This window comes from Emys orbicularis, chromosome 10, assembly GCF_028017835.1.
Source record: "Emys orbicularis isolate rEmyOrb1 chromosome 10, rEmyOrb1.hap1, whole genome shotgun sequence".
Classification (NCBI taxonomy): Eukaryota; Metazoa; Chordata; order Testudines; family Emydidae; genus Emys; species Emys orbicularis.
This window is the reverse complement of record NC_088692.1, coordinates 90,153,206-90,180,735: the sequence shown is the minus strand read 5'-3', so window position 1 is coordinate 90,180,735 and position 27,530 is coordinate 90,153,206. Positions and strand designations below refer to the sequence as shown.

The window sequence follows — 27,530 nt, the reverse complement described above, 5'->3', positions numbered from 1 at the left end:
TAGCCACTGGCTTTGTTCTTAGCTCGACAGGGCTCCAGTCAGCAAACAGTGCTGGGCAGGCACCGACCCCAAGGACTTTCCAGAGCAACCCCAGCCGTGCTGCCACGTGTAACCACTGTGCACTGGGCAGGTCACCGGGGAATATCAGATAAGCCAGCGTGCTGCTCCCCTTAGAGCTGCTAACCTGGAGGAGAGCCAAGGGAAGCAGAGGAGGGCGATTTCAGTTCACCCTCGAACAAGACCCAGACAGGCTGCATCCTTCAGCTTTTATTCCTTTCTTATTGCTTGAGAAAGCAAAGGCCAGACGTGTCCCCCTGTTAGAGCCTGGCTCAGTGGGGGCAGGTGTGTGCAAGCTCCCTCAGCACAGCTTTGCCATGAGGTGGCAAAGTTTGCAGACGATACTAAACTGGTCAAGATAGTTAAGACCAAAGCAGACTGTGAAGAACTTCAAAAAGATCTCACAAAACTAAGTGATTGGGCAACAAAATGGCAAATGAAATTTAATGTGGATAAATGTAAAGAAATGCACACTGGAAAAAATAACCCCAACTATACATACAATATGATGGGGGCTAATTTAGCTACAACTAATCAGAAAGAGATTTTGGAGTCTTCGTGGATAGTTCTCTGAAGACGTCCATGCAGTGTGCAGCGGCAGTCAAAAAAGCAAACAGCAATCATTAAAAAAGGGATAGAGAATAAGACGGAGAATATCTTATTGCCCTTATATAAATCCATGGTATGCCGACATCTTGAATACTGCGTACAGATGTGGTCTCCTCATCTCAAAAAAGATATACTGGCATTAGAAAAGGTTCAGAGAAGGGCAACTAAAATTATTAGTGGTTTGGAACGGATCCCATATGAGGAGAGATTAAAGAGGCTAGGACTTTTCAGCTTGGAAAAGAGGAGACTAAGGGGGGGGATATGATAGAGGTCTATAAAATCATGAGTGGTGTGGAGAAAGTGAATAAGGAAAAGTTATTTACTTGTTCCCGTAATATAAGAACTAGGGGCCACCAAATGAAATTAATAGGCAGCAGGTTTAAAACAAATCAAAGGAAGTTCTTCTTCATGCAGCGCACAGTCAACCTGTGGAACTCCTTACCTGAGGAGGCTGTGAAGGCTAGGACTATAACAGTGTTTAAAAGAGAACTGGATAAATTCATGGAGGTTAAGTCCATTAATGGCTATTAGCCAGGATGGGTAAGGAATGGTGTCCCTAGCCTCTGTTTGTCAGAGGGTGGAGATGGACGGCAGGAGAGAGATCACTTGATCATTACGTGTTAGGTTCACTCCCTCTGGCACACCTGGCATTGGCCACTGTCGGCAGACAGGATACTGGTCTGGATGGACCTTTGGTCTGACCCAGTACGGCCATTCTTGTTATGCCCTGACTCGTCCTGCAACCCCCACGATTCCAGCCCCAGACACACACCCCACCTGCCCTCCCGCTGCTGATGCCCTGAGCCCGGGCCTGCAACCCCCACGATTCCAGCCCCAGACACACCCCACGCACTGCTGATGCCCAGTTCTGCAGCCCTCATGCAGTGAGAGGATTTAAACTCAAGGGACAGTTTCAATATTAGTAGCAGAGACAAAGTTTCCTTTTTTCCTGGGGTTGCTTCCTCCTCATCCTGTCCAGCTCCTCCTGACCTGTACTCAGCCCACTTGCTCCGTTCCACCTAGGCCCCGAGGCAGCTCTGTGGAGGCGCTGGCAGGCAGGCAGCTGCCGTGCCTGTGCGGATGCCGAGGCATAAGCAATGCAGGGAAAGGGCCCTTACAAACCAAAGGACATTTGGACTGATAGCTGCACCAGCAGCAGCCCCCAGCCCTGGGGAGTGCTGTGTCTCTTGCTGCGGCGCTGAGTGCCGAGCCAGTGCCCTCTGCCCAGGGCCTCCAAGGCAGCCGAGCTCAGTCACACGGCGTGTGGAAGGTGCATGCAGCCGCCTTGACACCCACTTACCCACCGCGGCGTGAGAGCAGCTTCCAGGAAGGGAGAAGGTGCCCCCCGGAGCCCCTCCTGCCTTCACTTGCCCGTCTGCCCCTGCCTGTTCCCTGGCAGTGAGCAGCACCCACAACCCAGCAAGTGAGGGCCTGAGTCTGTCCCTGCAGCTGCCCCCCCCCCCCAGTCCCTGGGTGGGGAGTACGTAGCCAAGCCAGTAGCCACTGCTGGAAGCAGCTCATGCTGCCTGCCCTTTGTCCCCTGCTTTGATGCTGTTTACTGACGGCTGCCTGCGTCCTTGGGACGCTCTGTCTGGCAGCAGACACACTGGCTCTGCACCGGCTCCTCCTGTAGCCAACTCTGAGGCACGGAAGCCCCATTTTGTAGGGGCAGCTCCTCCGGCTGCCCTGCCCAGCACACAGCCTCGGGGACTGAGGAGCTCTGGGCCAGGCCACTGGGGTTCTTGGGAAGCAGGACTAGCGGGGGAGGGACTGCCTCCTGGAGACTGGTCCTTATCCCAGCCCCAAAGCAGGCGGTGTCTGCACCCATTCCGCCCAAGAACCTTTTTCCTTTCAATGTGCAGAGCCCCCATTCAGGCTCCCCTGTGCCTGGACATGAACCCCCTACAGCTCCCCCCATGGAGCTCCGACAACACTCCCCGAACCCCACCACAGCACCGCCGGCACAGGGGCCCCATGCACATAGCTTGTCGCCAGGAAAGCAGCAGCACTTGGTGGGAAAGGGCTCCTCGGGGGAGGAGACCCCGCTGGGGAAATGAGGAACGTGGTCTCTGAAGAGATTAGTGACATAGGGACAGGCCGTGCCCCTGGGGTACTGAGCCCAGCTGCAGACCCCTCGATCCCAGGGCTCTGGACCCTGGTGGGGAGAGTCCCTCTCTTTAGGGCTCTGGGCCATGCCCGGATCCTGCACTCAGCTCTGGGCCCCTCCGTCCTAGAGATAGTTCCAGCAGGGGTGGGGGCACAGAGGCGGGGGCAGGGGGCTGAGAGGTGGGACCCCCATTGCCCCTACCCAGGGCTCCTTGCCAGGAAGAGAACCAGAGACAGGAGATGGAAAGGGCTGAGCTGGGCCGGAGCGTGGCCCTGGGGAGATACAGGCAGGGTGGCCCAGAGAAGAGAGCTGGGGGGGGGGGGTCGGAAGCAGCAGTGGAGGCGCTGGGGGGGGGGGGGGGGCAGATGCCCACCCCATGGTCCTGGGGGAGGGTTATGAACAGACTGTGAATCACCTGGCAGAGATGGGGCCATGGTCCCTGTCTCCCAGAGCACATCTGGGGGTCTGGGTCTAACTGGGGAGGGGGGTCAGGGTGTGACTGGGGGCTCGGGGTCAGGCCACTCAGGGTCCCGATCTGGGGGAGGTCTCGGGTCTCCCGGCAGTGGGGGCTCAGGATGCGGGTCTCCCGGCGGGGGGGGGGGGGCAGAGGGGGCGCTCGGGGTCCGGGTCTCCCGGCGGGGGGTGGGTCCGGGGGCAGGGGGGGTGCTCCCGGCGGGGGGGGGCAGAGGGGTCGCTCGGAGTCCGGGGCTCCCAGCGGGGGGGGGGCGCAGCCGAGCCAAAGGGGCGCGAGACCCCAGGGGCCGGGAACAAAGGCAGCACGTGGCGCAGGGAGCGGCCGGGCCGGGGTCCCGGGGCCGGCCGGGGGCCGCGCTCCGCCCCGGGGAGGTGCCGGGCCGCGCTGCCCAATGCGCGGAGGCGCCAGGCCGGGCGGGGCCCGCTCACGTGTCCCGGCCGCTCCGAGCCCGCGGCCCGCGCTGCCGGCTCCGTGTCCCGCGATGGCGCGTTACCTCGGCGCAGCCCCGGCGCTCCGCCGCGCCGCCCCCGGCCTGAGCCGCCTGCCCGCCGCCCTGGCCCCGGCGCTGGGCGCGCAGCCGCCGCGGCGCCACTGTGAGTCCGGGGCCGTGCGGGGGGGCGGGAAGGGCCCGGGGTGACTTGAAGGGCAGCGGCCGAGGGGAGCCGGGCCCCTCCCCGCGCGCCCCCGGCCCGGGTGGATCCTTGGCCCCCGCTGCTCCCCCGACGGTGCCGGTGACCTTGGGCCGCCCGGGCCCGTCTGCCCCGGGGTCCGCCCGCCCCCGAGTCCGCCTGGCCTCCCGTGGCCGGCCTTGTTCTGCTGGGTCTCCCCCGTCCTGCCCCGGGAGCGGCTCCGAGCCCCCCAGCCCGGCCCCCGCCTTGCTTCTGCCCCCGCCGGGTGGAGGGTCGTGGGCTCCTTGGCATCCCGCGCTCCCCGGCCTGACGTGCGGTTCTGCGGGGACTGCGGGAAAGGGGGGCCGGGGTGGGAGCTCCTGCCCAGGGTACGGCCAGCCCGTGCGCCGCTGCCAGCCCGTGCGCCCTGGCAGGGGAGCGGGCAGCCCGAGCGCGGCTCCCGGGGAGTGTAGCGGTGACAGTGGCCGTGGCAGCCGCAGGTGGGATTCCTGCGGGTCTCCAGGGCGGACTGGGACCTGGGAGAGGGCGGGGTTCTCGCCCACTGTGCCCATAGGTACCAGTAGCTGCCTTCCCAGAATGGCTGCAGCTAGCGTGGGAGCTCAGTGGGGCGGGCTGGCCCGCCCGCCTGGGCCTGGGTCTTGCAGAGGCCTCGCTCCAGCGCCAAACGGGTCCAATCCGTCCTGGGAGCTCCCCGGGAGCAGTGGTTCAGACAGCCCGTCTAGGCCTAGGCTGCAGCGCCGGATGCCTGGGTCCTAGCAGCGTGAGGGGACACCCACTGTTCTCCGGCCCCTCCCGCTTGGCCCGGTTGGGTTCTGGGGTCCCGCTGGCTGCCCCGCTCTGGTGTGACCCGGCTTGCTGGGCTGCTGTCAGGCCTGCAAATCTAGGTCACTGCGGGCGCCAGCCGGCCGCTTCTTGGGAAGCGTTTGCCTTTGGGAAGCCGGTTCTGGGCCGTTCAGCTTGTGACCTGTGTGAAAGGAACCTGCTCCTCTAAGGTCGTCCAAGGGCATCGGACCCTTCGGCCTGGCCTAGAGCTCTGGATTTCAAGGGGCAGGAGGGGGAAGAAAGGGGCTTCCACAAGCCTTGTCTGGATGGCCCCTACTGTGAATTCTGCATTCGTCCCCTCCCCTCACCCCTCTGGGCTGTGAAATGGAACAGGCCCCTTTGTGCCATGGCTGGCAGTGGGCCCGGAGCTGCCTGGGGAGGCGCTCGCCATGCTAATGCCCTTTGCGAGCTGTAGAGATCAGCCCTGGGTCTCTCCCCGTGGCCATGTGGGGGCCCAGGCCTGTGCATTCCCCTGCTCTGCCCAGCCGCACTGCGTGCTGGAGGCTGGGGATCCGCTGGCTTGTGCTGCAGCTCATGTGCTGGGAGTGGAAGGGCTGGTTTCTCGCTGCTCGGGAAAGTCCGTGGCTTAGAGCTGAGAGCAGGGAGCTGGCAGCAGGCCCTGGGCTGGAGTCAGGATTAGAGTCCCGCAGCATGTGGTTAATTCACTTTCCCTTTAGACGGGATCAGCTGCTGCCCTAGATCCCAGGCGAGAATGAGCCGCACGGAGAGGCCGTTCGTGTGTCCCTAGGTCACTGCCTGGGCGTGTGGAGCAGTGCTTTGCCCTTGGCCGTTGGTGCCAGCTGGTGGTGGGGAGGAGGCGTGATTCTCCCTGGGAGGGTGTGCCCCATATTGGCCAGGCAGAGTTTGGGCTGGCTGGGCTCCAGAGGCCCCTGTCTGGGTGACGCATACTGCTGGAGGAGCCTGGCAGTGGCTTGATGGGTTCCCTTGGGGCAGTTAGAGCTGGATCTGGCCCCTGATCATGGGGCTTCTCAGTTCAAGGAGCGCTGGCTGCAACCCAGTGGGTTTGAATCAGGGCAGGGAATTGCTGAGATGAACCCGGACAGGGCTCCCTCGGCTGGAGGCTGGGCTGCCCACCTCCCCTGCGGCCACCCGCTCAGCCTGCGCTGCTGCAAGCTGGGGGCAGATGGCTGGGGTCAGGGACAGCCTCTCTGACAGCCATGGTGCTTCTGCCTAGATGCTGACAAACGGATCAAGGTGGCCAAGCCGGTGGTGGAGATGGATGGGGACGAGATGACGCGGATCATCTGGGAGTTTATCAAGGAGAAGGTAGTGCTCAGGGGCAGCAGATGGTCTGCGGGGTGGGAGAGCTCTGGGGCGGCCCCTCCTGCCCCCCCGTGTGGCATAGGACCCAGGGGATGAGACTCATTTGCACCCTGATGCTGGGTCCTCTGCAGGCACGGTGACTGGCCAGGTTTCACACAGACCTGCAGCTCAGGTCCATGCCCCCATCCCTGCTGCCTGTGGGCGAGCTGTCGGCTCCCCTCGCTGCTTCGGCAGCACAAACGTGGCCAGAACGCAGGCTTTGTCTAAGCGGCTGGGGCTGGTGGGAGCGCCGGGGTTTCTGAAGCTCCCTGGAGAGGATGCAGTCTTGCCCCATGGATCCTGGCTTCCCTCCATCCTGCTGCTGTCCCCAGCCAGGAAGCAGGTGTCTGAGAACCTCCCCCCACGGGCTTTGCAGCTTCCTGCGAGTGAGAGAGCCCGGAAGTGGCCCCAGGCGCAGGGCAGGTTCCATCTGCACTGCGAGGCTGCGGGAGGGGGGGCGGCAGCACCAAGGCGGCGTCGCTGCTTCCTGCGCTCAGCCCCAGCGTGTCTGTACCGGGGCGAGGGCGTGGCTCCAGGAGCAGCGTTCCCAGCCCCCGGGGCAGCTCGGACACAGCCCGCTGTGCAGCCCCACTCCCTGTGCCAGTGGGAGCTGGGCACGCTGGCTCTGTGGCGCAGTGCCCCTCACTGAGCTCGCCCTCTCCCCACCCTGCCCTCCAGCTGATCCTGCCCAACGTCGACGTGCAGCTGAAGTACTTTGACCTGGGCCTGCCGAACCGGGACCAGACGGACGACCAGGTCACCATCGACTCGGCGCTGGCCACCCAGAAGTACAGCGTGGCCGTGAAGTGCGCCACCATCACGCCCGATGAAGCCAGAGTGGAAGGTGCAGAGGGCAGGCTGCCAGGGAGGGGGGGACAGGGGACACTGGGCAGCGAGCCCAGACCTCACTGAGCAGTGGGGCTCGGACTCCATGTGAGCTGGGCTTGGGGGGCTGGGCTGCTCTCTGTGGGGCGCTTGCTCCCCTCCCCCTTGCTGTACTCGCTCCTGGGGCCTGTGGAGGGGCAGCTCCGGCCTCTGGGTTCTGGTGCTGCCCAGAGCCCCTGGCTGGGGCAGGCAGAGGCACCTCTGTCTGCTCTGCCTCCTGGCTGGGTCCCAGCACTGACCCCGGTGCAGACAGATGCCGCGGTTCTCGCAGCCCCTGGGCAGCGTGACACCTACCCGTGCTGCCTGGCTCCTTGTCGCCCAGTGACGCGGGAGGAGGCCAGGGCTCTCTGCTCGCTGGGCTCAGAGCTCTGCCTTGCTGGCTGGAGCCGGTCCGAGCAGCAGGGGCTCAGGCATGACGGGCTGGGCTGTAGGAACTGAGCTGTGACCCTGGGCAGCGAGCAGCAGCAACAAGAGAGACACACATCCACCCCAGTTGGAGGCATGGCTCATGGCTAGCGCTGCAGGGGCTGGCGTGGGGTTGGGCTGCCAGGGTGCCTGGCGGGGGAGGGTGCTGTGGAGGCGGGAGTGTGTGTGTGTTTAGGGGGGCTGGGCCCATGGCACGTCTTACCCCCCCTTGATTTTAGAGTTCAAGCTGAAGAAGATGTGGAAGAGCCCCAATGGCACGATCCGAAACATCCTGGGCGGGACTGTCTTCAGGGAGCCCATCATCTGCAAGAACATTCCCCGCCTGGTCCCGGGCTGGACCAAGCCCATCACCATCGGCAGACACGCCCATGGCGACCAGGTGAGCCTGCCACTGGGGGGCCCTGTGTGGGCGGGGGCGGCTGGATGGCAGCAGGCTCTGTGTGCCCGTGGCGCAGCAGGGGGCGGGCGTGAGCCCTAGGGGTGCTGATGTGGGGTGGTGGGGGCTGCTGGCAGCGAGTGCAGGCGGGCGCTCAGGGCGGGTGGGTGCAGCGGCTGCTGAGCGTAACTCTTTGGCCTGTTCCTGTTCAGTACAAGGCCACGGACTTCGTTGTGGACAGGTCTGGGACATTCAAGATGGTGTTCACCCCGAAGGATGGCAGTGCCGTGAAGGAGTGGGAGGTTTACAACTTCCCTGGCGGGGGTGTCGGCATGGGCATGTACAACACGGACGAGGTGAGAGGCAGGCGGGCGCTGCTGGGGTGTTCTCCAGGCCTGGCGCTGCAGGGATGGCGTGAGGCGGGAGCAGCTGATGCTGGCAGCCCCTCTTGGCATGGGGGTGAGGGTTCCCCATGGGGCTGTGCCCTTCCTGGCTAGCAGAAGCCCAGCCCGACTCCCCTTCTGGCCTAGCACAGCCCTGCATGTGCTGCCTGGGGAGCCACTCGCGGCTGCGATGAGGGGTCTGGGCCGGGGAACGGGCAGAGGCTGTAGGCTGAGTGTGGGAGCCAAGCCCTGGCTGGGGGACGGGCACCTTCTCTCCTTGGGTGTTGGCAGTTGGACTAAGTGACCCTAACACTCCCCGGCCCCCCCTGCAACTGGTGAGCGACGCTGCCCTGCTCCTGCCTTGCCCAGACGAGTCCTGAGCCCATCTGGGGCTGCCTGGACCCGGCCAAAGGCAGCTGCCAAGGGACTCAGCTGCCCTCTCCCCTGCCCCGTGGCGCCTGCAGCCGGCGCTGAGGGAGTCACTGGCTGGCCCTCCCTCCCTTGCAGTCTATCTCCGGCTTCGCTCACAGCTGCTTCCAGTACGCCATCCAGAAGAAGTTGCCCCTTTACATGAGCACCAAGAACACCATCCTCAAGGCCTACGATGGGCGCTTCAAAGACATCTTCCAGGAGATCTTCGACAAGTACGGCACGACCTGTCCTGAGCCCTTCCCTGCGGAGTCCCTGAGCCGTGCCCCCTCCTCCCCCGGCCCTGCTCCCTATAGCGCCCCTGCTGGGGGGGGGCCCTGGCACTGCCCCCCAGCCCCACTCCCTATCGCGCCCCTGCTGGGGGGGCCCTGGCACTGCCCCCCAGCCCCACTTCCTACAGCGCCCCTGCTGGGGGGGGGCGGCTTGGCACTGCCCCCCAGCCCCACTCCCTATAGCGCCCCTGCTGGGGGGGGGCGGCTTGGCACTGCCCCCCAGCCCCACTCCCTATAGTGCCCCTGCTGGGGGGGGGGCCCTGGCACTGCCCCCCAGACCCACTCCCTATCGCGCCCCTGCTGGGGGGGGCCCTGGCACGGCCCCCCAGCCCCACTCCCTATAGCGCCCCTGCTGGGGGGGGCCCTGGCACTGCCCCCCAGCCCCACTCCCTATCGCGCCCCTGCTGGGGGGGCCCTGGCACTGCCCCCCAGCCCCACTCCCTACAGCGCCCCTGCTGGGGGGGGGGGGCGGCTTGGCACTGCCCCCCAACCCCACTCCCTACAGCGCCCCTGCTGGGGGGGGGGGGGCGGCTTGGCACTGCCCCCCAACCCCACTCCCTATAGTGCCCCTGCTGGGGGGGGGGCCCTGGCACTGCCCCCCAGACCCACTCCCTATCGCGCCCCTGCTGGGGGGGGCCCTGGCACTGCCCCCCAGACCCACTCCCTATAGCGCCCCTGCTGGGGGGGCCCTGGCACTGCCCCCCAGCCCCACTCCCTATAGCGCCCCTGCTGGGGGGGGGCACGCCCTGGCACTGCCCCACTCCCTATAGCACCCCTGCTGGGGAGGCCTGGCACTGCCCTGCTCACTACAGGGGCCCTGCTGGGAGGGCCCTGGCACTGCCCTCCTGCCCCACTCCCTACAGTGCCCCCTGCTGAGGAGGGCAGGACCAGTGTACTGTATGGGAGCAGTCCTGCAGGAGTGGCTCTCTGCGGGGCGGTCCTGGCTGGAGGCCTGGCCCTGGTGCTATTATTTCCAAGGCCCATGAAGCTGTTTATAGCCCGTGTCTGGGGAGACGCAGAGGGGTTTACTGGGTACCAGCACTTCACATCCTGTCTGTGCCGCGGGGGCTCTCTGGGTGCACCCGGTGACCCCGCTCTCGGCTCCCCAGGCACTACAAGACAGAGTTTGACAAGCTGAAGATCTGGTATGAGCACCGGCTCATTGACGACATGGTGGCCCAGGTGCTGAAATCCTCTGGCGGCTTCGTCTGGGCCTGTAAGAACTACGACGGGGACGTCCAGTCGGACATCCTGGCCCAAGGTAACGCTGAGCGGGCGGGCCACCACACCCAGCGGCTTTGGCTCAGCCCCTGCTGCTCGGCCTGGCTGGGGAGGGCAGCTTTGTGCCCAGGGCGTCTCCCTGCAGGATCGGCCAGTGCGGCCTCCCGGAACTGCTCCTGACCGGACTCTGCTTCATGCTCTAGGGTTCGGTTCCCTGGGCCTGATGACCTCTGTCTTGGTGTGCCCGGATGGAAAGACCATAGAAGCTGAGGCAGCCCATGGCACTGTCACCCGCCACTACCGGGAGCACCAGAAGGTGGGTGTGCCCCCCCTACCCTTCCCCCCCGTTGCAGGCACTGCACTCACTTTGTGAGGCTGTGGGTGCAGCTGGGCCCCTCCCTGCCTGTGCCCAGTGCCAGGGGAGGGGGCTTGGCAGTGAGTGGAGAGTCCGTGTTCACACTCTGGGTGAGGGAGGGGCTGGGGACTGGCCTGTTTCCCTGCCCGGTGTGGGGTGGGATCCAGGGTCCCTCCCGGCAGCTCTGCGGGGGCGCTGCTTACTGCGGGCTGCCCAGAGTCTCCCTGGTGCTAGGTGTTGTGATGCTCTGTCCCCCTGCAGGGACGACCCACCAGCACTAACCCCATTGCCAGCATCTTTGCCTGGACGCGTGGCCTGGAGCACAGAGGCAAGCTGGACAGTAACCCGGATCTCATGACGTAAGCAACGGGGCGGAGCACCGGGCCAGGGCTGGGGGCAGGGCTGTAACTGTTTCCTGGAGACCAGAGCCTTGCCTCAGCTGGTGGGGGTGCTAATGTGGCCTGTCACTGTACCAGGCCCTGGGTCGCTTGTGTGGAAGGAGCCTGGCTGGCCAACGTGTCAGGGTAACACGGCTCCTTGGCCAGCCCGAGACCAGAGGGCCGTCAGGGGTGCAGGCTGTGACCTTGCTGTCTCCCCGCCAGGTTTGCTCAGACTCTGGAGAAGGTCTGCGTGGAGACGGTGGAGAGTGGAGCTATGACAAAGGACCTCGCAGGCTGCATCCACGGGCTCAGCAAGTGAGTGACCCACGGGGGGGGGGGGGGGGGAGTGCTCTGGGGCCTGGCTCCGGGGCCTGGCTCCCTGCTCACACACTGCAGAGCTGCCCGGCTCAGACAGGGCTGCGCCCCTTTGCGTTGTCCAGCTCCCACCCGCTCTGCAGGTACCTTTAGCCCTCCAACCCCAGGGGCCCTTCAGCACCACTGGAAAGGCCAGTGCTGCAGGGGGTGGGTGATACCTTTGTCCCAGCTGGCTCTGAGCACCTGCCCCCGGAGCTGTTGGGCTTGTGGGGGTGCTCTTGTACTGGGAATTGGGACAGGATGGGGCCCCCGTGCCCGGCGTCTCTGGGAGGAGCTGGAGGCTTGACTCTCACACAGCAGATACAATGGGGTCCCTGCTCTTGCTACCATGCGGGGCAGGTGGCTGCAGTAGCCTGTCCCCCCTCCTCCCCAGTCAGCCAGGCCGGACTCCGCAGGGGCTGCGATGGCAGTGGGAGAGGCTGCTGGGGCAGTCCTCACTGACCCTCTGCCCTTGTCTTTCAGCGTGAAGCTGAACGAGCACTACATGAACACCACGGACTTCCTGGACACAATCAAGAACAACTTGGACAAAGCCCTGGGCAAGCAGTAGAGGCGATGGGCTGTTCAGGGTGGGGTGGGGGGTGTCCGTCCGTCCGTAGCAGCACCAGAGCCAGGCGGTTTACCTCATTTTTAACAGGTAGGAGCGAATGTTGCTCTGAGCTCATGGACTGGGCCCAGGAACACTCGGATTAGTTTTTATAACATGTTTTTTAAAGTATTTCTAGGAGCGCAAGTGCCAGGGCCTTGTGGCCAGGCCTGGCCAGCGCTGCCAGTCGTGTGCCTAATTTATGTAACCTTCTCTGACCTCATGGTGCCAAGTGTAGCTAATAAACCTCTTCACCCAGCTGCCCTCCTGCTCTCTGTTGCCCCGAAAGGGTTAACAGGTCACTGGCAAGTTGCAGCTACTCCACCCCCCCATGGTTGCCTTGCTGGCCCCTGGTGGCAAATTCCCCTCTCTGTCCAGCTGGGCTGGGCTGCGGGGCCCTAGCGAGCTCTCACAGCAAGTTACCCGGGACTGCATTCATCTCCAGTAAGAGCCCTGCCTGCAGCCCCTTCCCCAACCAAAGCTGCTGTTTGGACAGGTGCAGGGCCAGACTAGCAGCCAGCCAGGGGGAGGCTGGGGCTGGCCCCACCTGGGAAATCCCACAGCTAAAGGCTGTTACGTAGAATGATTGTTAAACAGCTCTCCCAGCAAGGGAACGCACCTGAGAGCTGTGCCTGAATGAGACCAGTGACTGCTATGCGCACAGTGCATGACAACAGGAGCTGCGCACACTGCTGCTGTCCTCCGCTCAGGGACAGGCATGGGCCCGTCACCCAGGCCTCTCTGGCCTTGGCAACCTCCATCTCTGCCCCCAGGCCAGGCCTGCCTGCCCGGTCTCAGAGCAGCTCCCCTAAAAGAGGCCGTTTAGAGAACTCAACAGGGAGCGAGCGGCTGCCTCGGCAGTCAGAGAGCCGGCTCAGCCGTGCTTCAGGGTGAACGCTGCAGGCTGGACAGGTGCTGTCTGGCAAGTGGGGACACAGGCAGCTTGCAGGGGGAGAGGAGCAGTAGCTGGCTGCAGGCTTGCACCCCAGACCCTGCAAGGAATGTGGGCCAGTAATGGTAGCTAGGGCTGAATTGCTACCTCGTTTTTGGGCAGCTTTGAGAGTCCCTCAGCACTGTTGTGGCAGGGGGAAAAGTGACCTCAGAGCTGGAGCTGTAGTAGCTGAGCTCCCCCAGTAGGGCCCGGCATTGCTCAGCAGGCTAGGTGGGTTGTGGGCTAGCCCCTGCCCCTCCACTGGGGCCTGGGGGGGGAGCTGCATGCTCACCTCCCTGCTGGGGCCTGGTCCCTCTGTGCTTGCACTGTCCTGAGCTGGCAGGAGAGGGGAAACTGGCAAAGTCTTCCCGTGTTCAGCCCTGGAGCCCTCAAAGGAGCAGCTGCCCTGCCTGTGGCCAGCTAGCATAGGGCCTGCCTTGCTTGGACCATAACTCTAGCCGTCGACTGCTGCCCCAAGCCCATGCAGGGGGGGTAGCATGGAGGCAAGGTCTCTGCTTCTTCCCCCACCCCACCTGGGGTGCAAAGCCCAGCAGTGGCTGCCAGGCTGGAGAGGGCCTCCCTAAGCTGCTGTTTCCACAGTTCCAGCTGCTGCCCTCACTCTGGGCTGGGCTGGCTCCCAGGGCTGGCTCCTGCACCTCTTGGGCCAGTGACTTTCAGCAGAGAGCCATTCGGGCTGGGCTGCAGCCTGGAGTTCCCAGTGCTTTACAAGTAACAGCCCCAGCTCCTGCCCCCAGGGTTAACCCCCTTGGCACCTCTGCAGTCACCCCAGCCCCAGGCTGGCATCCCCTCCCCAAGCAGCAGACTGGGGAAGTGACAGTGCCTCCCCCCGTTGGGTTCCCTAGGCCCATCTTCATGGGCAGCAGGCAAACACGCTCACTTTCCTTCAGGGAGTGACAGCACCTCTGGGCCTCGGCGGGTCCCCGGGCAGGATGTGCTCTCCCCGGGAGCCCTGCATCCCCACCCAGCGCCTCCCGCTCACACACGAGTTACACAGCTTTACAAAGGAAGGTGGTTGGATTTATCCTTTAACTGCTCAGCGCATCTGAAAAAAATAAATTACTTTCAAAATACCCCCATTTCTCAGCTTTGTACAGGCCTGTCCTTTAACACAGCGCCCAGCCCCCAGCCGCCCCCGGGGTCGATAAGAAAATATTCTCTGTGTACAGGGCCAGCTCCAGCTCAGCTTTGCAGCAGCACCTCTCCCTCCCACTCCTGCGTGGTGCCAGAGCAAGCGTTCCTGGCCCCAGTGTGGGCAAAAGGCGGAGAGCAAGAGTGCCTCCCCCCCCTCCACGCATGGCTGCTTCCCGGGGGGGGGGGGGGGGGGGGCAGCTGCAGAGCCGAGCCGGGGGATAAAGTGGGACTGGCTGCGGGCTGAGTCCAAGTGTCTCCGAGCCAGGAGTGGGCTGCAGTCCCCACCACAGCAGACTAGGGAGGAGGTAGAATATAATTAATGCTCAGCAGGTTCTGGACCATGCCTTTCCCTACCTGGGGCTTCAAGTACGGTGGCCAGAGAGCATCTCTTCTAGTGCACGCCGGGGCTGAGCCCAGGAGCCAGAGCTCCCTCCCGGTGCTGCGGCCTGAGCACTATGCTCCCCTGCAGAGCGGAGACCGCAGGCAGGTCCAGTGCCGGAGCAGGCAGGAATGAACACGGGGCTCTCTGCTCTTCCCCCAGGCGAGGGGCCCTGAGAGGGGATGACCCAGGTGAGAGGCAGGCCTAGTCTCACTCCAGCCTGGACAGCCCCAGGAGCCAGGGGCTCAGTATGTCACCTCTGTGGGCCGGTGGCTGAAGGCTACTGCTTCCTGCAGCCCACCTCCAGCCTGGCACGGCCCGGGCTCAGAACCATCCCCGTTTCCTCCTTCACCATGGAGCATCAGCTTCCCTGGGCTCAGCCGAGCGCCATGGGGCAGGCCCCACTGAGCCTGGCTTTTGGTTCTGGATGCTGCAACAGGGGACAGGAGCTTGTTTTCCCCATGTCACTCCCTCTCGTGGCCCTGCACCTGGCTGGGCCTGGCCCCCGTCTCTCAGCTACAACATGTTGTAATAGGCCATTTCCTTCATGGCCTGCTCCGTCAGGGCGTTCTCGTCCGGGGGGTTGCCCACCCCTGCGTAGTCATAGGCGTTCTCCTCGTCGTACTCCTCCATTTCCTGCTGGGCGTCCAGCTCCGTGTGCTCTGCCCCGGTCAGTTCCATCATGGGATCTAGGAACAACGTGACATGCTGGGACGGAGCAGGACAGGGTGGCCGTGCGCGATGCGGAGCGAGCACGGCCCAGCAGCACAGCCATGGGCAGGGCGTTTCTTGGAGAGCTGGCCCCAAACCCCCAGGACTGCACGGCAGGCTGGGGAGCTAGACAACCGTCTCCGATGCTCCTGGCAGGTGGGGCTCACACATTGGCGGACAGCCAGGGAGGGAGAGGCCGTCATGCCTGCCCAGAGCTGGTCTGCCAGGAAAGGGGTGCAAAGGAGGCAGCCCGTGACCCACACCTGCAAGGTCTCTTCAAGGCCCTGGAGCAGTGGCAGTGCAGTGCTGCAGCTGACAGTGGGAGATGGCTTTGCACTCTGGGGCCCAGGCTTCAGACTTGGTAACACTGTGCCCGAGTGCCAGGCAGCACTGGTGTGCTGTGTCCCAGCTGGCTCACACGCCCAGTGGGACAGGGGCTGCCCCATGGCGTGCTGCTGTCTCTGGTGCAGAGTGACTACAGCAGTAGACACGGGCCAGCACCCCAGGTACAATGCACTTCTGGGGCCATGGGGATGGTTTTTCAATTGCAGCAGTATAGCAGAATCTCAGCTTTCATTAACGGCCGTACAGCACTAGCCGAGAACCCATGGCCCAGGCACAGCCCATGGAGGGAGGCTGTCGTCAGCTTGAAGCTGCAGCTCCTTGTTCCTGCTGGAGGCTAGAGTCTGAACACTAATACTGACCATTAAAAGGCAACATCATTCGCTATTTCACTGCAGAGCGCTTGAGCAGAACCAGCCAGCTAAAGCATCTCGCCATCCCTGGGGGAGGGAGGGCCAGAGACTGGGAATACAGAATTCCATCCCCTAACAGTCACCTCAGCCCTGGCCAAAGCGAGGGGAAGGCAGAGATGCACCCTTGATGCTACCAGAAGCCTCAACTGCCCCCAACCAGCTGCCCGAACCGCCAGCTTCCACCTGACAGCCTCGGTGCTGCAGGGACACGTGTGGGGCAGCCCACAGGAGAGTATCGCGCGCGCACACCCCCCCCCCCCCCAATGGAGGGCTAGTGGACAGCAGGGGACCAGGAGCCTGGGTTAGTGGGGGACCTGCAGGCTCCAAAAGGCACCTGCAGAGGGAGCCGTCGTGCAGGGTTTGGCCAGATCTTCGCGGGTGCCCTGTCAATGCTGGATTCCCCTCCCGGCCAGGAGCCCCCGCAGGCTGCCACACCCACCTTGGCTGTCCAGGCTGATGTCCATGACCCCGTGTTTGACCTTCATGTGCCGGCTCAGGTTGCCTTTCAGGTTGAACTTGCTGGAGCAGTACGGGCATTTGAAGGGTTTGCTCCCTGCATGCAGGTGCATGTGTCCCAGCAGGTTGTACATGCGGTTGAAGGACTTCCCACAAACCTGGGAACAACAGGCCACCAATTAGTCAAGCCCCATCCCTGTCGCTGCACATGGTATCACCCCCTCCTGCCCCCGCCGCCGGCTGCCTTAAGGATCTGGGCTTCCCAGCAAGCCCCGTCTTTTCCACATAGACCTGAACTAGTCTCATCCCTCCGCCCCCACCCCCTGCCGGCACCGGGCTGACGAGACTGGGTGTGACTTTTAGTGCTCATGAAAGTGAGGGGCTCAACACGGGCACGTGCACTTCCAACTCCCCGCCCAGCTTTGCTGACAGGCCCCCGTGCAGAGCGGCGGCCCTGCAATTCCGGAGCAGAGACTGCAAGCCAGGCTGACCTGTTGGGTGCTGCGGCTGTGGGGGCACTGGTGACCTTAGCCCAGGCTGGCTGGTGCCCTGCCGAGATGAAGCATGGGCGTGTCAGCCCCAAGGAAGGGGCCACGCCCCAGAAGGGTTTTGGAGAGTACCTTGCATTTGAATGGCTTCACCGGCGAATGCACGATCATATGGGTCTTGAGGGTCTGCTTCTGCACGAAGGTCTTGAAGCAGATGTGACACTGGTACGGACGGACGCTGGTGTGTATGAGCATGTGCCGCTTCATGTTGGCCTGCAGGGTGAACTCACGTCCACACACCTCACACTTGAATTCTTTCACACCCTGAAAGGGTCACAGGAGACGTGAGCACGATGGGAGCACACTGACGAATACCACACAAATTGAAGCGAACTGTCTGAATTGGAGCGTGCCTATTTAGTGGGGACCAGCTCAAAGGACTGCAGGGAGGGGCCCCCCCTCCTAGTCCATTGAACGGCAGGCTCCCTGCATGGAGCACAAGAACGCCTCTGGCCAGCTCAGGCACGTTCAGCAGCACATCGGTCTCCCCCAGTGACCGTGAGGAGCACGGAGCAGAGACTGGGGGATCTAAGGACGTGTCTCTGCTCCTGAGATAAACTGCTGTACAGGACACAGAGCATAAGGAACAAAGGGTCAGTGCAACCAACTTGTCTGCACCTCCTTCAAAATCTTTCCTGTTTCCTCACCCACCCCAGCCTTCCCCAGAAACAGACACAGGGATCCCCCAAAGCCCAGCCGTCTTCCCTGTGAGCTGAGCCCAGGGGCGCCTGCGTGGGGAATCCTTCTGCCCACGCCCCCCTTTACTGCTGGCTCCCCTCAGCAGAGCAGGAAGTGCCCCTGCGTGCATTCGGCACCTCCTTTGGCAGGAGAGTAAGAACCATTCCCTTCGGGCCTGGGCTGCAGGTGCCCCAGCTGGCTGGAAGCTCCTGGTCCATTCCAGTGGACAGGGCATGGCCGGGGCAGAACGCAGACTGCTACGCCCTGCCTGAGCCCCGTGGGCAGACCCGGCTGCCCTCTGGGGAAGGGGCGCTGTGAATGAGAGGGCAGACTGGTCTCTAAGACCAAGACCAGGGGTGTTGCATTCTGCTTTGCACATGGGCTGAGCTGAGAGAATTGCTCCCCCTGAGAGGCAGAAAACACTCCAGTCTCAGGCCAAGGTCCGAGTGACAGAGTGGCCGGCCAGCCCCACATCACCCATATTGCACTGTCCCCGCCCCACAAGCAGGGAAGGCAGATCCCAGAGCCCCCCCCAGAAGGGAAAGGAGGTCACACAGGCCCCTGGAAACTCAGATGTCCTTTTGTCCTACCAACAAATGAGTCATCAACGCAAACCAACAGCCAGCTCGAAGGGACAGATCCCTGCTTAATCCTGACCCCCAGTGGGGCCAGTCAAGGCTCTAAGGAACTGAAATCGTCCCCTCCCCCGGTCCCACCCCCTGCTCTCTGGGGCAGGGAAAGCCCTCGGGCTCAGCGGCTGCTCGCACCTTGTGCGTGAGCGAGTGCTGCTTGAGGTGGTGGATCTGGCTAAATTCCATGCCGCACTCGGTGCAGACGAAGGGCCGGACGTTCTGGTGCTTCAGCATGTGGTTCTGCAGCTGGCTGCGGTAGTGGAAGGATTTGCTGCACTCCAGGCACTGGTAGAGCGTGGGCCCCTGGTGCGTGGAGAGGTGGCGCTTGAGCTGCGTCAGCGTGGAGAAGTCCAGCCCACATTCCACGCACACGTGGCAGCGCCCGTTCTCATGCTTCACCTCGTGGGCCTTCAGCTCGCTGGGGTAGGCGAAGCCCCGCCCGCAGAAGTGGCAGCTGTACGGCTTGATGTCGGTGTGCAGCAGCATGTGCCGCTTCAGGTGGCTGGTCTGCGTGAAGGCTTTGCTGCACACGTGGCACTTGTGCGGCCGCGTGCCCTGGTGCGTCAGGAGGTGCGTCTGTAGGTGGCTGGGCTGCTTGAAGAGCTTGCTGCAGTGCGGGCAGGAGTGGGGCTTGATGCCGTTATGGCCCAGGATGTGCGTCACCAGGTTGTACTTGGAGGTGTAGGATTTCTCGCACATGCGGCACTGCCAGCGCTTCTGGCGGTCCCCCGCCTCCACCAGGTAGGAGTCGTCGATCTGCACGTTGATGTCCAGCCGGTCCAGCTGGGCCTTTTTATTGCGCTCCGTGTTCACTCCAGCTGCGTCTGCGTCAAAATCCGCTGGCTCCTGCCACGCAAAGCCCTGCTCGCTCTTCCCCCGCTCTCGTGACTCTGGCATGGGCGCCTCCAGAGACGCAGCGTTCGCCTCGAAGCTGCACTCGCTTCCGAGGGCCTCTGGCCCGGTGCTTGCCGGAGCCCCGCCCACGCTGGCCTCAGCGTAACCAACCTGGACGGGGTCATCACTCCCCAGGCCCACGTCCTGCCGCACGTGTCTGCGCAGATGCCGCAAGCGCCGGGGCTTCCTGCCAAAAGCACTCAGGTCAATCATCTTCATGGCACTGCTCTGCACGGTCTTCTCACAGCCCGACTCCTCAAGGCTGGGCGGGTGGCTGCTTGGCGTCTCCTCCTTGCTGTCGCCAGGGACGGACACTTCATACGCCACCTCCTCCTCCGCAGGGTTTTCATACTTGACCTTGGGCACCAGCCTCACCGGGGGCCGCTTCCTCCTCCGGGTATGTTTTTCAAATGGAGTCTCTGCCTCCAGCCCCTCCTCCTCCGGCACCTCGGCTGGGACGCAGCCGTCCTTCTGCAGCCTGTAAGCGCCTTCCGGATCCTCTGGTTCTACCGTGGCCGTGTCTGCAAGTTCATTTCCTAGCCCTGGAAAGAAGCCTCCGGGGCTGATGGTTGCGCCGAAGAACTCGTTCTCGGACACCAAGCCCAAGACAGCGGCCTGGGCCAGGGACAGCACCACCACCGCATCCGTTTGAGTTCCAGAGTCGGTGAAGCGTTCCATCTCACCCCACGGCTAGGCGGTCATGGCTGCAGGAACAGAGAGAAGGGCTCGTTAGCCTTTGTAAGAGCTGCATCCCACCCCACAAGCCCAGGCAGGGAAGCCGGTCTGCGGTCGTTGGGGGTGGCAGCACAGAGGTGCTGGCTAGCAGCCACGCCCTGATCACTGCTCTGGGACAGCAGCTTCGCTAACGCGCGGAGACCAACCTTCTCAAGAGTGAGCACCGATTCTGGGTGCCCAACTTGGAACACCTGGGCCAGATTTTCAGAGGTGCTGAGCGCTCCACTCCAGGTGCTGTGGTGCTGAGCCCCTCGGAAAAATCAAAGCCCACGCTAAGATGTAGGCCCAAGAGGGAGCAGTCCCTGGGACAAGCTGAGTCCTTTGGGTCTCTCTCGAACCCCAGCGCGACCTTTCATTAATGGTCTGTGCCAGCTCAGCCGGATGGAGCTGTCGGAGTGCTGGGTTTCCAGTGCGGGGGTGGGGGAGGAATAATGAACCAAGCCATCATCTGAGATGCAGTAAAACCTCAGCTTCCCCAAAGCCCCGTAACACCTCATTCTGAAAGGGGACCCCAGGGCAGGTTTCAAGGAAGGGTCAAGAAAGCTAAACGTATGAACGGTTTGTGAGCTGCCTTAAGTTCCTTTCTCCCGCAAGGCAGGGCGAGGGGAACACGACGCTGCAAGGGCCGGGGAGCCCCGGTGCACCTGGTGTTCCAGATGGACGAGGCCCAAGCAGAACGTACTAGGGGGATTTTCTGTTTAGGTTCCCCTGCATGTTCCTCCCCCGGGGGCCGAGGGGCTGGTGCAGAAGGGCAGCATTCCCAAGCAGGACTCTCCGTACAGGAGCCAGGCCGCCCAGGTTGCTGCTGCCTCTCTTGCTCGGTGGCAGACGATGTCTCTACTCTCTCTAGCTTTTCAGCCTGTTTCCTTGGAGCCCTCTCCACCCCCAGGCTGGGGGCCTCCCCTTTCCCTTTGGCCTCATTAACTGCCTCTCTCCCTTGGGCCAGAGTGTCCCCAGCAAGGAGTGGGCCTGGTTTTAAGGGAAGTTCACTGGTTTATATTTTCTCTGGTTTCCTTCCCCTTGGCTGCACGTCCAGGGCCTGTGCTGGCTGCAGATTGATAACGACTGAACAGAAGACAAAGAGGGTCATAGAGCTAATTACAATAACCAGAAGTGCTTCTGAAATTAGTAAAATAAAGACAGGGTACTTCTAAGGGTACGAGTGGCTGAGATACAGCAAGACAGCACCTAGTGGGTCACAAAGTCACCACACGCACATGGCCCCTGTACTATACTAAAGTGTCTGATCTCTCCCCAAGTATGCTCCCAATGCCCCTGCAGGCAGGGCAGGGCTGTGAGCCACATCGGACAGAGGGGACCTCTGAGGCCCAGAGACATCCTGTGTGAGCTTAGGCAGGTCAGTCTATCTGTGGCAAGGCCTGGCACTGAACCCAGATCTTCTGAGCCCTTGTCCCATGCCCTGACCTCCAGACTTCCTGGTAAAACTGACCCAGGGGCTCTCTGACGAATCTGGGAACATTGGGCAGGTTCTAGAGGACTGGGGGAAAAGTGGATGTGCCAATATTCCAAAGAAGGTAAAATGGCTGCTGTGGATAACGGCAGGCCACCAGCCGGGCGTCGGTTCTGAGCACACTCATGGAAAGGCTGATACAGAGGGAGGGCAGGCAAAGAATTACATGATGGCAGCATAATTCATGCCAGTCACTGGGGTTCTTATTGGAAAATAGGGTCTCATCAAACTCTCGTTTTTGAGGAGATTACAGTTTGGGTCAGAGGTAGGCAGCCTATGGCACGCGGGCTCTGCATTTTAATTTAATTTTAAATGAAGCTTCTTAAACATTTTAAAAACCTTATTTACTTTACATACAACAATAGTTTAGTTATATATATTATAGACTTCTAGAAAGAGACCTTCTAAAAACGTTAAAATGTATGACTGGCCCGCGAAACCTTAAATTAGAGTGAATAAATGAAGACTCGGCACACCACAGCTGAAAGGTTGCTGACGCCTGGTTTGGGTGATAAAAGTGATGCTGCTGACAACTTACGTTGGCTTGGTCCCCCCCCCGACAAAAAAATAGAAACAAAAATTTAAATATTGAGGTTTCTAGTGGGGCCCTGTGAGGATCCGCTCCCAGCTCAGCACTAGTCTGTCTCTTTATCCGAGAGACGGAAGAAGTTATACAGTAACTGCTTGTCAAATCGGCAGATGACAAAAAAAAATGAGTGAGTGGTAAATAATGACAGGGACAGGCCAGTTATACAGGCTGACTGGATTGCTTGGTAAATGGGGCTCATTTGAGCAACCTGTGTTTTAACACAGCCATACATCTCGGCCCAAAGACCAGAGGTCACGCTCACAAGACAGGAGGCAGTACCCTGGAATGCAGGACGCTGAGAAGGCGTAACGGGAGCTAACCAAGTGAACACGAGCTCTCACTGCAATGCTGCAGCTAAGAGAGCAAACCCGGTACTTGGATGCTTGAATATGCAGAGGAATATTACGGAAGAGCCGGACAGTGGTGTTGACCTCTGCCTGCAATGTTAGTGAGCCCATCACTAGATACAGGCTCCAGTTCCGGCGTTCACGCTTGGAGAGGGCTCAGAAGAGAGCGACTGAGAATGATCTGAGGACTGGAAACCTGCCATACAGTGAGTGAAGAAACTCAGTCTAGGGTAGCCCAGAGAAGGCGAAGAGGTGACTTGCTCAGGATCTTTAAATGCCTGCGTAGGAAGGAGATTTCTGAGAGCAGAGGGCTCTTTAATCGAGCCGGAAAAGGCAGAATAAGGTCCCATGGCTGGGAGCTGAAACTAGACAAACTCAGACTAGGAATAAGGTGCTGCTTTTTAACCAGGGAGAGGAATTAGCCCTGGAGGCACTTCCCTAAGGAGCTGGTGGATTCTCCAGCACAAAGGCTTTCAATCCAGATTGATGCCTTTCTAAAACGGCGCTCTAGCTCAGCCAGGAGCAATGGGCTCGGGCAGAAAGGACGGGTGAGATTCTGGGCGCGGTGCTATGCGAAATCACACTAGAGGAGTCGCTTTACGAAGAGCCCCAGGGGACTCAGCGGCATTCTGCAAGGACGGTCCCAAGTCTGCTAGATATAGAGCCCAGTCTCAAGTTTACCTTGCTAGAAGTCACGGCCCTGAATGGGACACTGCTTAGGGCCCGATCCTGTTCCCACTGCAGCCGAGGAGCAGAAGCAGGTGCTTTGCTTTTCCTGCTGACACTGCTGTTGCTTGTGCTGTTCCGTGAGCACTAGAGAGAAGAGACGTGTAGAGCCCAGCTCCACAGGCAGGGAGGAGGAAGGATTCGGAGCAGGAGAGAGGCGCTCGCAACGGGACCAACCCACTCAGGATGGGATTTTCGCTTTTTAGCTTCACGTGCATCCATCTTCTTTCATTGCCCCCCCCCCCCCCGTCCCCATCCTCCACCCCAGACGTATGTGTCCCTCTTCTCTCCCCAAAGCTTAACTAAAAATCACTACTCAGGAATTCAGCTGCCTTCAAACCAATACAGAAGGTTCAACATACAGTTTAAAAAGTACATTTTGACTATCCAGGGGGACAGACAAGCTGCCTGTGTGCTCGGAGTGCCATGGTCCCAGAGCTCTCTCTAAACTAGCTTCCGAGTCCAACATGCTCCTCCCTACGTCGGGTCCAGGGCCAGCGCAGGGCTGCCTGCGCAGGTATGCTCAGAACCCACAGACAGCTTTCACGAACCCAGGACCCAAAGTCTGCCATCGGAGACGTACGTGCTCTGCTAGTCTCCAGAGCTGCTGTGAGGCTGGTACATTTGGACCAAGGCAAGTAAGCTGCGGATGAATTTCACCAGAAGCGGCAAAGAATTTTAAGGGAGTTTGACAGCAACCTTGCCTTGGTTACATACACTTCATCATCAAAACAGGGACGGGAACCTTCTTCGAGCAGTCACCCATACACAGCACTTACAGCTGAAAAGACTGAAGGAGGCTGCCAGCTAGTAATTTCATGACTGCCATATGCAAGCCCAGGCACCTGGGATGGTGAAATACAGAGACTCTGCTGCAGAGGAAAGATGTGGGGCAGATTAGACACCTTTGGGGGTGGTTTGCTTTGCATTCAGATCCACAAATCTCGGTTAGCATTCTGCAGCAGCATTCCTTAGGGATTCAGGCTGCAGGGGACAGTGGCTGAGAAGTAGTTAAAGAGGGAGAAGGCCAAACAAAGCAAGGCAGAAAGCATCAGATGGGGAGAGGAGGAGACAGCTAGAGACAGAAAAGAGACAGCCAGCAAGAGAGGCCAACCTTCAGGTAGGCTGGGAAACAGACCTGTCAGACATTCAATCAACTCTCTTCAGCTCAACCCCAACCCAGCCCAATATATAAAACAGGACTAGTACAAGCACCCCCTACACCTTCCTCATCTGAGGCTGGAGCAAACGGTTCCCTGCCCTACAGCATGCCTGGTTCTTTGAGACGTGTCACCCACATGTGCCCCAGGTTTCTGAGACCAGAATCTTCTTGCGTAGCACTGTCCATTGGGTCTCTGCCTGCGCCCCAGGTCCCTCCAGCACCCCATAACTGAAGGTTAAGGGGCCAAGTGGCTGCAACTGCTCCCCAGTTTCTTTGCTAAACGGGACCCAGATTGGCAAGGCCTCTGCAGTAGTGGGGAAGAAGGGTGGGTCATGGAACACACGTAGACAACACGTCTCAACCAACCTGTTACCACAGGGTAAGTAACTGGTCTTTGAGCAATTGTCCACACATATCCCACCTCTGGCGACTCACATGCAGGGACCCATGTCCTGCAGGGGGTGCTCGGCATCTGCTGGACTAATGACTGTGGGGCAGTGCTGCCAAAGCGGTTGTCAGATTTGGAGCCCCGCCCAAGGAAGATGGGGCCTGGCATGCGGGAAGCCACGAATAAGCCTCTTGAGGATCCTGGCAATGGTTAGGTGGCAGGAGACTGCGGCCTTCCCCCAGAGGGGGGTGAGCAGAGTCCGGAGCACTCTGAGCTAACAGAGGCCCACCTGCCTTCAGGCAAGCAGGTAGTTGAGGATGGCAGTGAGTGGGGCTTCAGAAAGGGGAGAAGACCATTTCTCTACAGCTCAGCTAGAGAACCTCTTCCACTGCGCGCAGCAAAGGTGAGCTTACTGGAGTCCTTCCAGCTTGAGCTGGGAACAGGGTCTGGGTGTAAGGCCAGGCCTTTTGCCTCGCACTGCAAGAGTCTGCCTGACGGGGGGCCATAGGGACTGGTTCACGAGGTCAAAGTACCAAAACTGCCTGGGCCAAGCTGGGGCTGCCACAGTCACCAGAGCTGGGTCTTGTTTGATCTTCCTGAGGAGTCTCGATACCAGGGGAACAGCCGGGCAGGCGTACATGCACCTCAGGCCCATGGAACGAGAAAGGGGTCCGACGGAGAGCAGGACCGACTGCCCTGACAGAGCAGAACCTGTGCCACTCCTCGGTCAGGTGGGATGTGCCGCAGGGTTACAGCGGGGTGTCGTGGAGAACGGATCCTAGCGTGACCTGATGGTGCTGGCTGAGGTGGTTTGCTAGGGTGTTCTGCAGATTGAGGAAGTGAAGAGCTACTCCGGAGACTTGGCGATTGCTGCACCAGTGCCTGTGGGGTCGCCTCCTGACACAGTGGTGGCATGCGAGCCCCCCCCGTGTGTTGCTATAGCGCATCACGGTGTTGGCAGGGAGTTCTTGTCCTGTGGCACACTGAAGACCTGGCAGAATGCCTACACATGCCAGCCGAAGGGCCCTCAGTCCTGGAACGCTCCTGTGGGGTTTGCTCCTTGCCTTCTAAGATGTCCAGCCATGACCGCCCGGCACTCGGCGAACACCCCGGGGTCATGGAGAGGCAGAGGGAGAGCACTCTGTATTGGCAGAGAGACTTTCCCACGAGGAATCTGAGGGGTGCATCACCATATGGAAGTATGCACCCTGTAAGTCGAGAGCTTGGATCCAGTCTAGGAATTATGGATGCCAGTCTCACCTTCCTGAACCCAAATCAACAAACTTGTTGAATTGAAGATGCAGGATGGGGTGCTCCTCACCCTTCTTCTTTTGAACCAGGAAACTGTGAGAGTAGAACCCCCAGCCCGGGAACTTTACAGGCACGTCTTCTGCTGCTGCAAGCTGCAGTAGGGAGTCCACTTCCTTCCTGAACAGGGTCTCATAAGATGAGTCCCCAAGGGGAAAGGGAGGCACTGGAACTCGGTAAAGTAACCCTTCTCTAGGATCTCCAGGACCCATTGAGTTGTCACCTACCACCCCACAGTGGAATCCATACAGGGCATCAAAGAATTACTACCCACACTCAATGGGGGCCCCACTCAAAGAAATATTTCCTGAACCCCCTCTTCTGGCCTCAAACAACTCTCCAAAAACGCTCCAAGCTCCTCAGCAGAAGCCAGCCCCCACCAACTCCAAGCAGCCCCAGACCCTGCCACGACAGATGCAAAACCTGCAGACACAGCTGCACTGCTATGATGATCAGCATCCCCCACGACACCTTTTGAGTTCCCTGGTCCTACACACGCCCATCACAACATGGGGTGTATCCCATCCAGGGCACTAAATGCCCCAGAACAACTGTGTGGGTGAAATCAGACAACACAACGCTCTCCAATGAGCTCCTACTGAAAAATGATACAAGACAAATACCCTGTCACCTGTGGGTGAGCACTTTTCACAAAGCGATCACTGTCTCACCTGTCTGTCCTCACTCGCAACGGAAACCTGCACAAACACCTGGCAAAATCTGAGCCAGGGAGCTTAAATTCATAACTTTGCTAGACACTAAAAATCATGGACTGAATAGAGACACTGGATTTATGGCTTATTACAACAATCTGTAACCCAATTCACCACCACCACCATCCCCCGTGATTGGAGGGGTGTTAACAGGCCACTTCACCTTGAAATGTGTTAACTACTTACGCTAAACAATCTGTTCCTCCTTGTATTTAGCTGTGAGGCGGAGTACCTTTCCCAGACCAGAAGGAGCGTTTCTCTCTCACCAACAGGAGTTGGTCCAACAACAGATATTACCTCTCCCCCGGTCTCTCTAGTTTCATGCAGCTGCCCTAGGAGATGTTGCTGCAGGTGTGTGGAGGGGCGTCTCCCCTGAGGTGGGACAGCACAATGGCACCCTGGCGTTCGCTGCACCTGTTACAATTAGCATGTGCTTCTAAGCATGTAGCCAACCTGTCCGAAGTATTAGGCATTTTCTAAGCAAGGAGACGGTGCCCAACAGAAGGGGGCGCTGTTCCACCAGCTAGACCCAGGGACACGAATTCAAGCAAACCCCCAGTGCAGTGCCGTCCCAAAGCCGTGCAAGAGGAAGGATGTGACCATCCCCTCCAAGCACTAGCGAGTCACAGGGCCCATTCGGAGCCATACCAGCATTGGCAAGAAGATAAAGGAAAGGTGCAGGGAATGGGGTGCATGTGGGGGGGCTCCCACTGGGTACAAATCAGGAGAGGGGCTTTGTTTAAGCCGGGGAGAGGTTCTAGCCAAACTGAGCTAGGCTAGGTCTACACTACCTGCCTGAATCGGCGGGTAGAAATCGATCTCTTGGGGATCGACTTATCGCGTCTCGTCAGGACGCGACAATCGATCCCCGAATCGACGTGCTTACTCCACCAGCGGAGGTGGGAGTAAGCGCCGTCGACTGGGAGCCGCGGCAGTCGATTTTGCCGCCGTCCTCACAACAGGGTAAGTCGGATCTGATACGTCGAATTCAGCTACGCTATTCGCGTAGCTGAATTTGCGTATCTTAAATCGACCCCCCCCTGTAGTGTAGATGTAGCCCTAGACTCAAGAGTGGCTGGGAGCTAGAGAGGCAGGTCCAAGGTCTGTCCCAGCCCAGGGCAGGAAGCCCCAGAGCAGCACCGCCCGCAGGCCAGCATGGCTCTGGTGTACAGCAGCAGTGCAGAACCCACTTCCTTCTAACACTTTCAGCTCACACAATGTGAGCCACTCACTTGTTCCTTAGAA

The 27,530-nt window shown here is 60.6% G+C and overlaps 2 protein-coding genes across 2 annotated transcripts; one reads left to right on the top strand and one right to left on the bottom strand.

Moving 5' to 3' along the window:
- Positions 1–5,920: 5,920 nt before the first annotated feature.
- Positions 5,921–11,746, top strand: IDH2 (isocitrate dehydrogenase (NADP(+)) 2). The gene is made up of 10 exons (XM_065412146.1): positions 5,921–5,986; positions 6,701–6,866; positions 7,552–7,712; positions 7,922–8,065; positions 8,600–8,736; positions 9,903–10,054; positions 10,218–10,330; positions 10,631–10,728; positions 10,972–11,064; positions 11,587–11,746. Exons 1-10 carry the CDS (start codon positions 5,936–5,938, stop codon positions 11,672–11,674), a joined length of 1,203 nt encoding a protein of 400 aa, XP_065268218.1. The 5' UTR covers positions 5,921–5,935; the 3' UTR covers positions 11,675–11,746.
- Positions 11,747–14,688: 2,942 nt separating this feature from the next.
- On the bottom strand, positions 14,689–19,524 carry ZNF710 (zinc finger protein 710). Its single transcript, XM_065412853.1, has 4 exons — positions 18,088–19,524; positions 16,715–16,906; positions 16,078–16,252; positions 14,689–14,861 (listed from the first exon to the last, which is right to left on the bottom strand). Exons 1-4 carry the CDS (start codon positions 19,522–19,524, stop codon positions 14,689–14,691), a joined length of 1,977 nt encoding a protein of 658 aa, XP_065268925.1.
- Between the last annotated feature and the right edge of the window lie 8,006 nt (positions 19,525–27,530).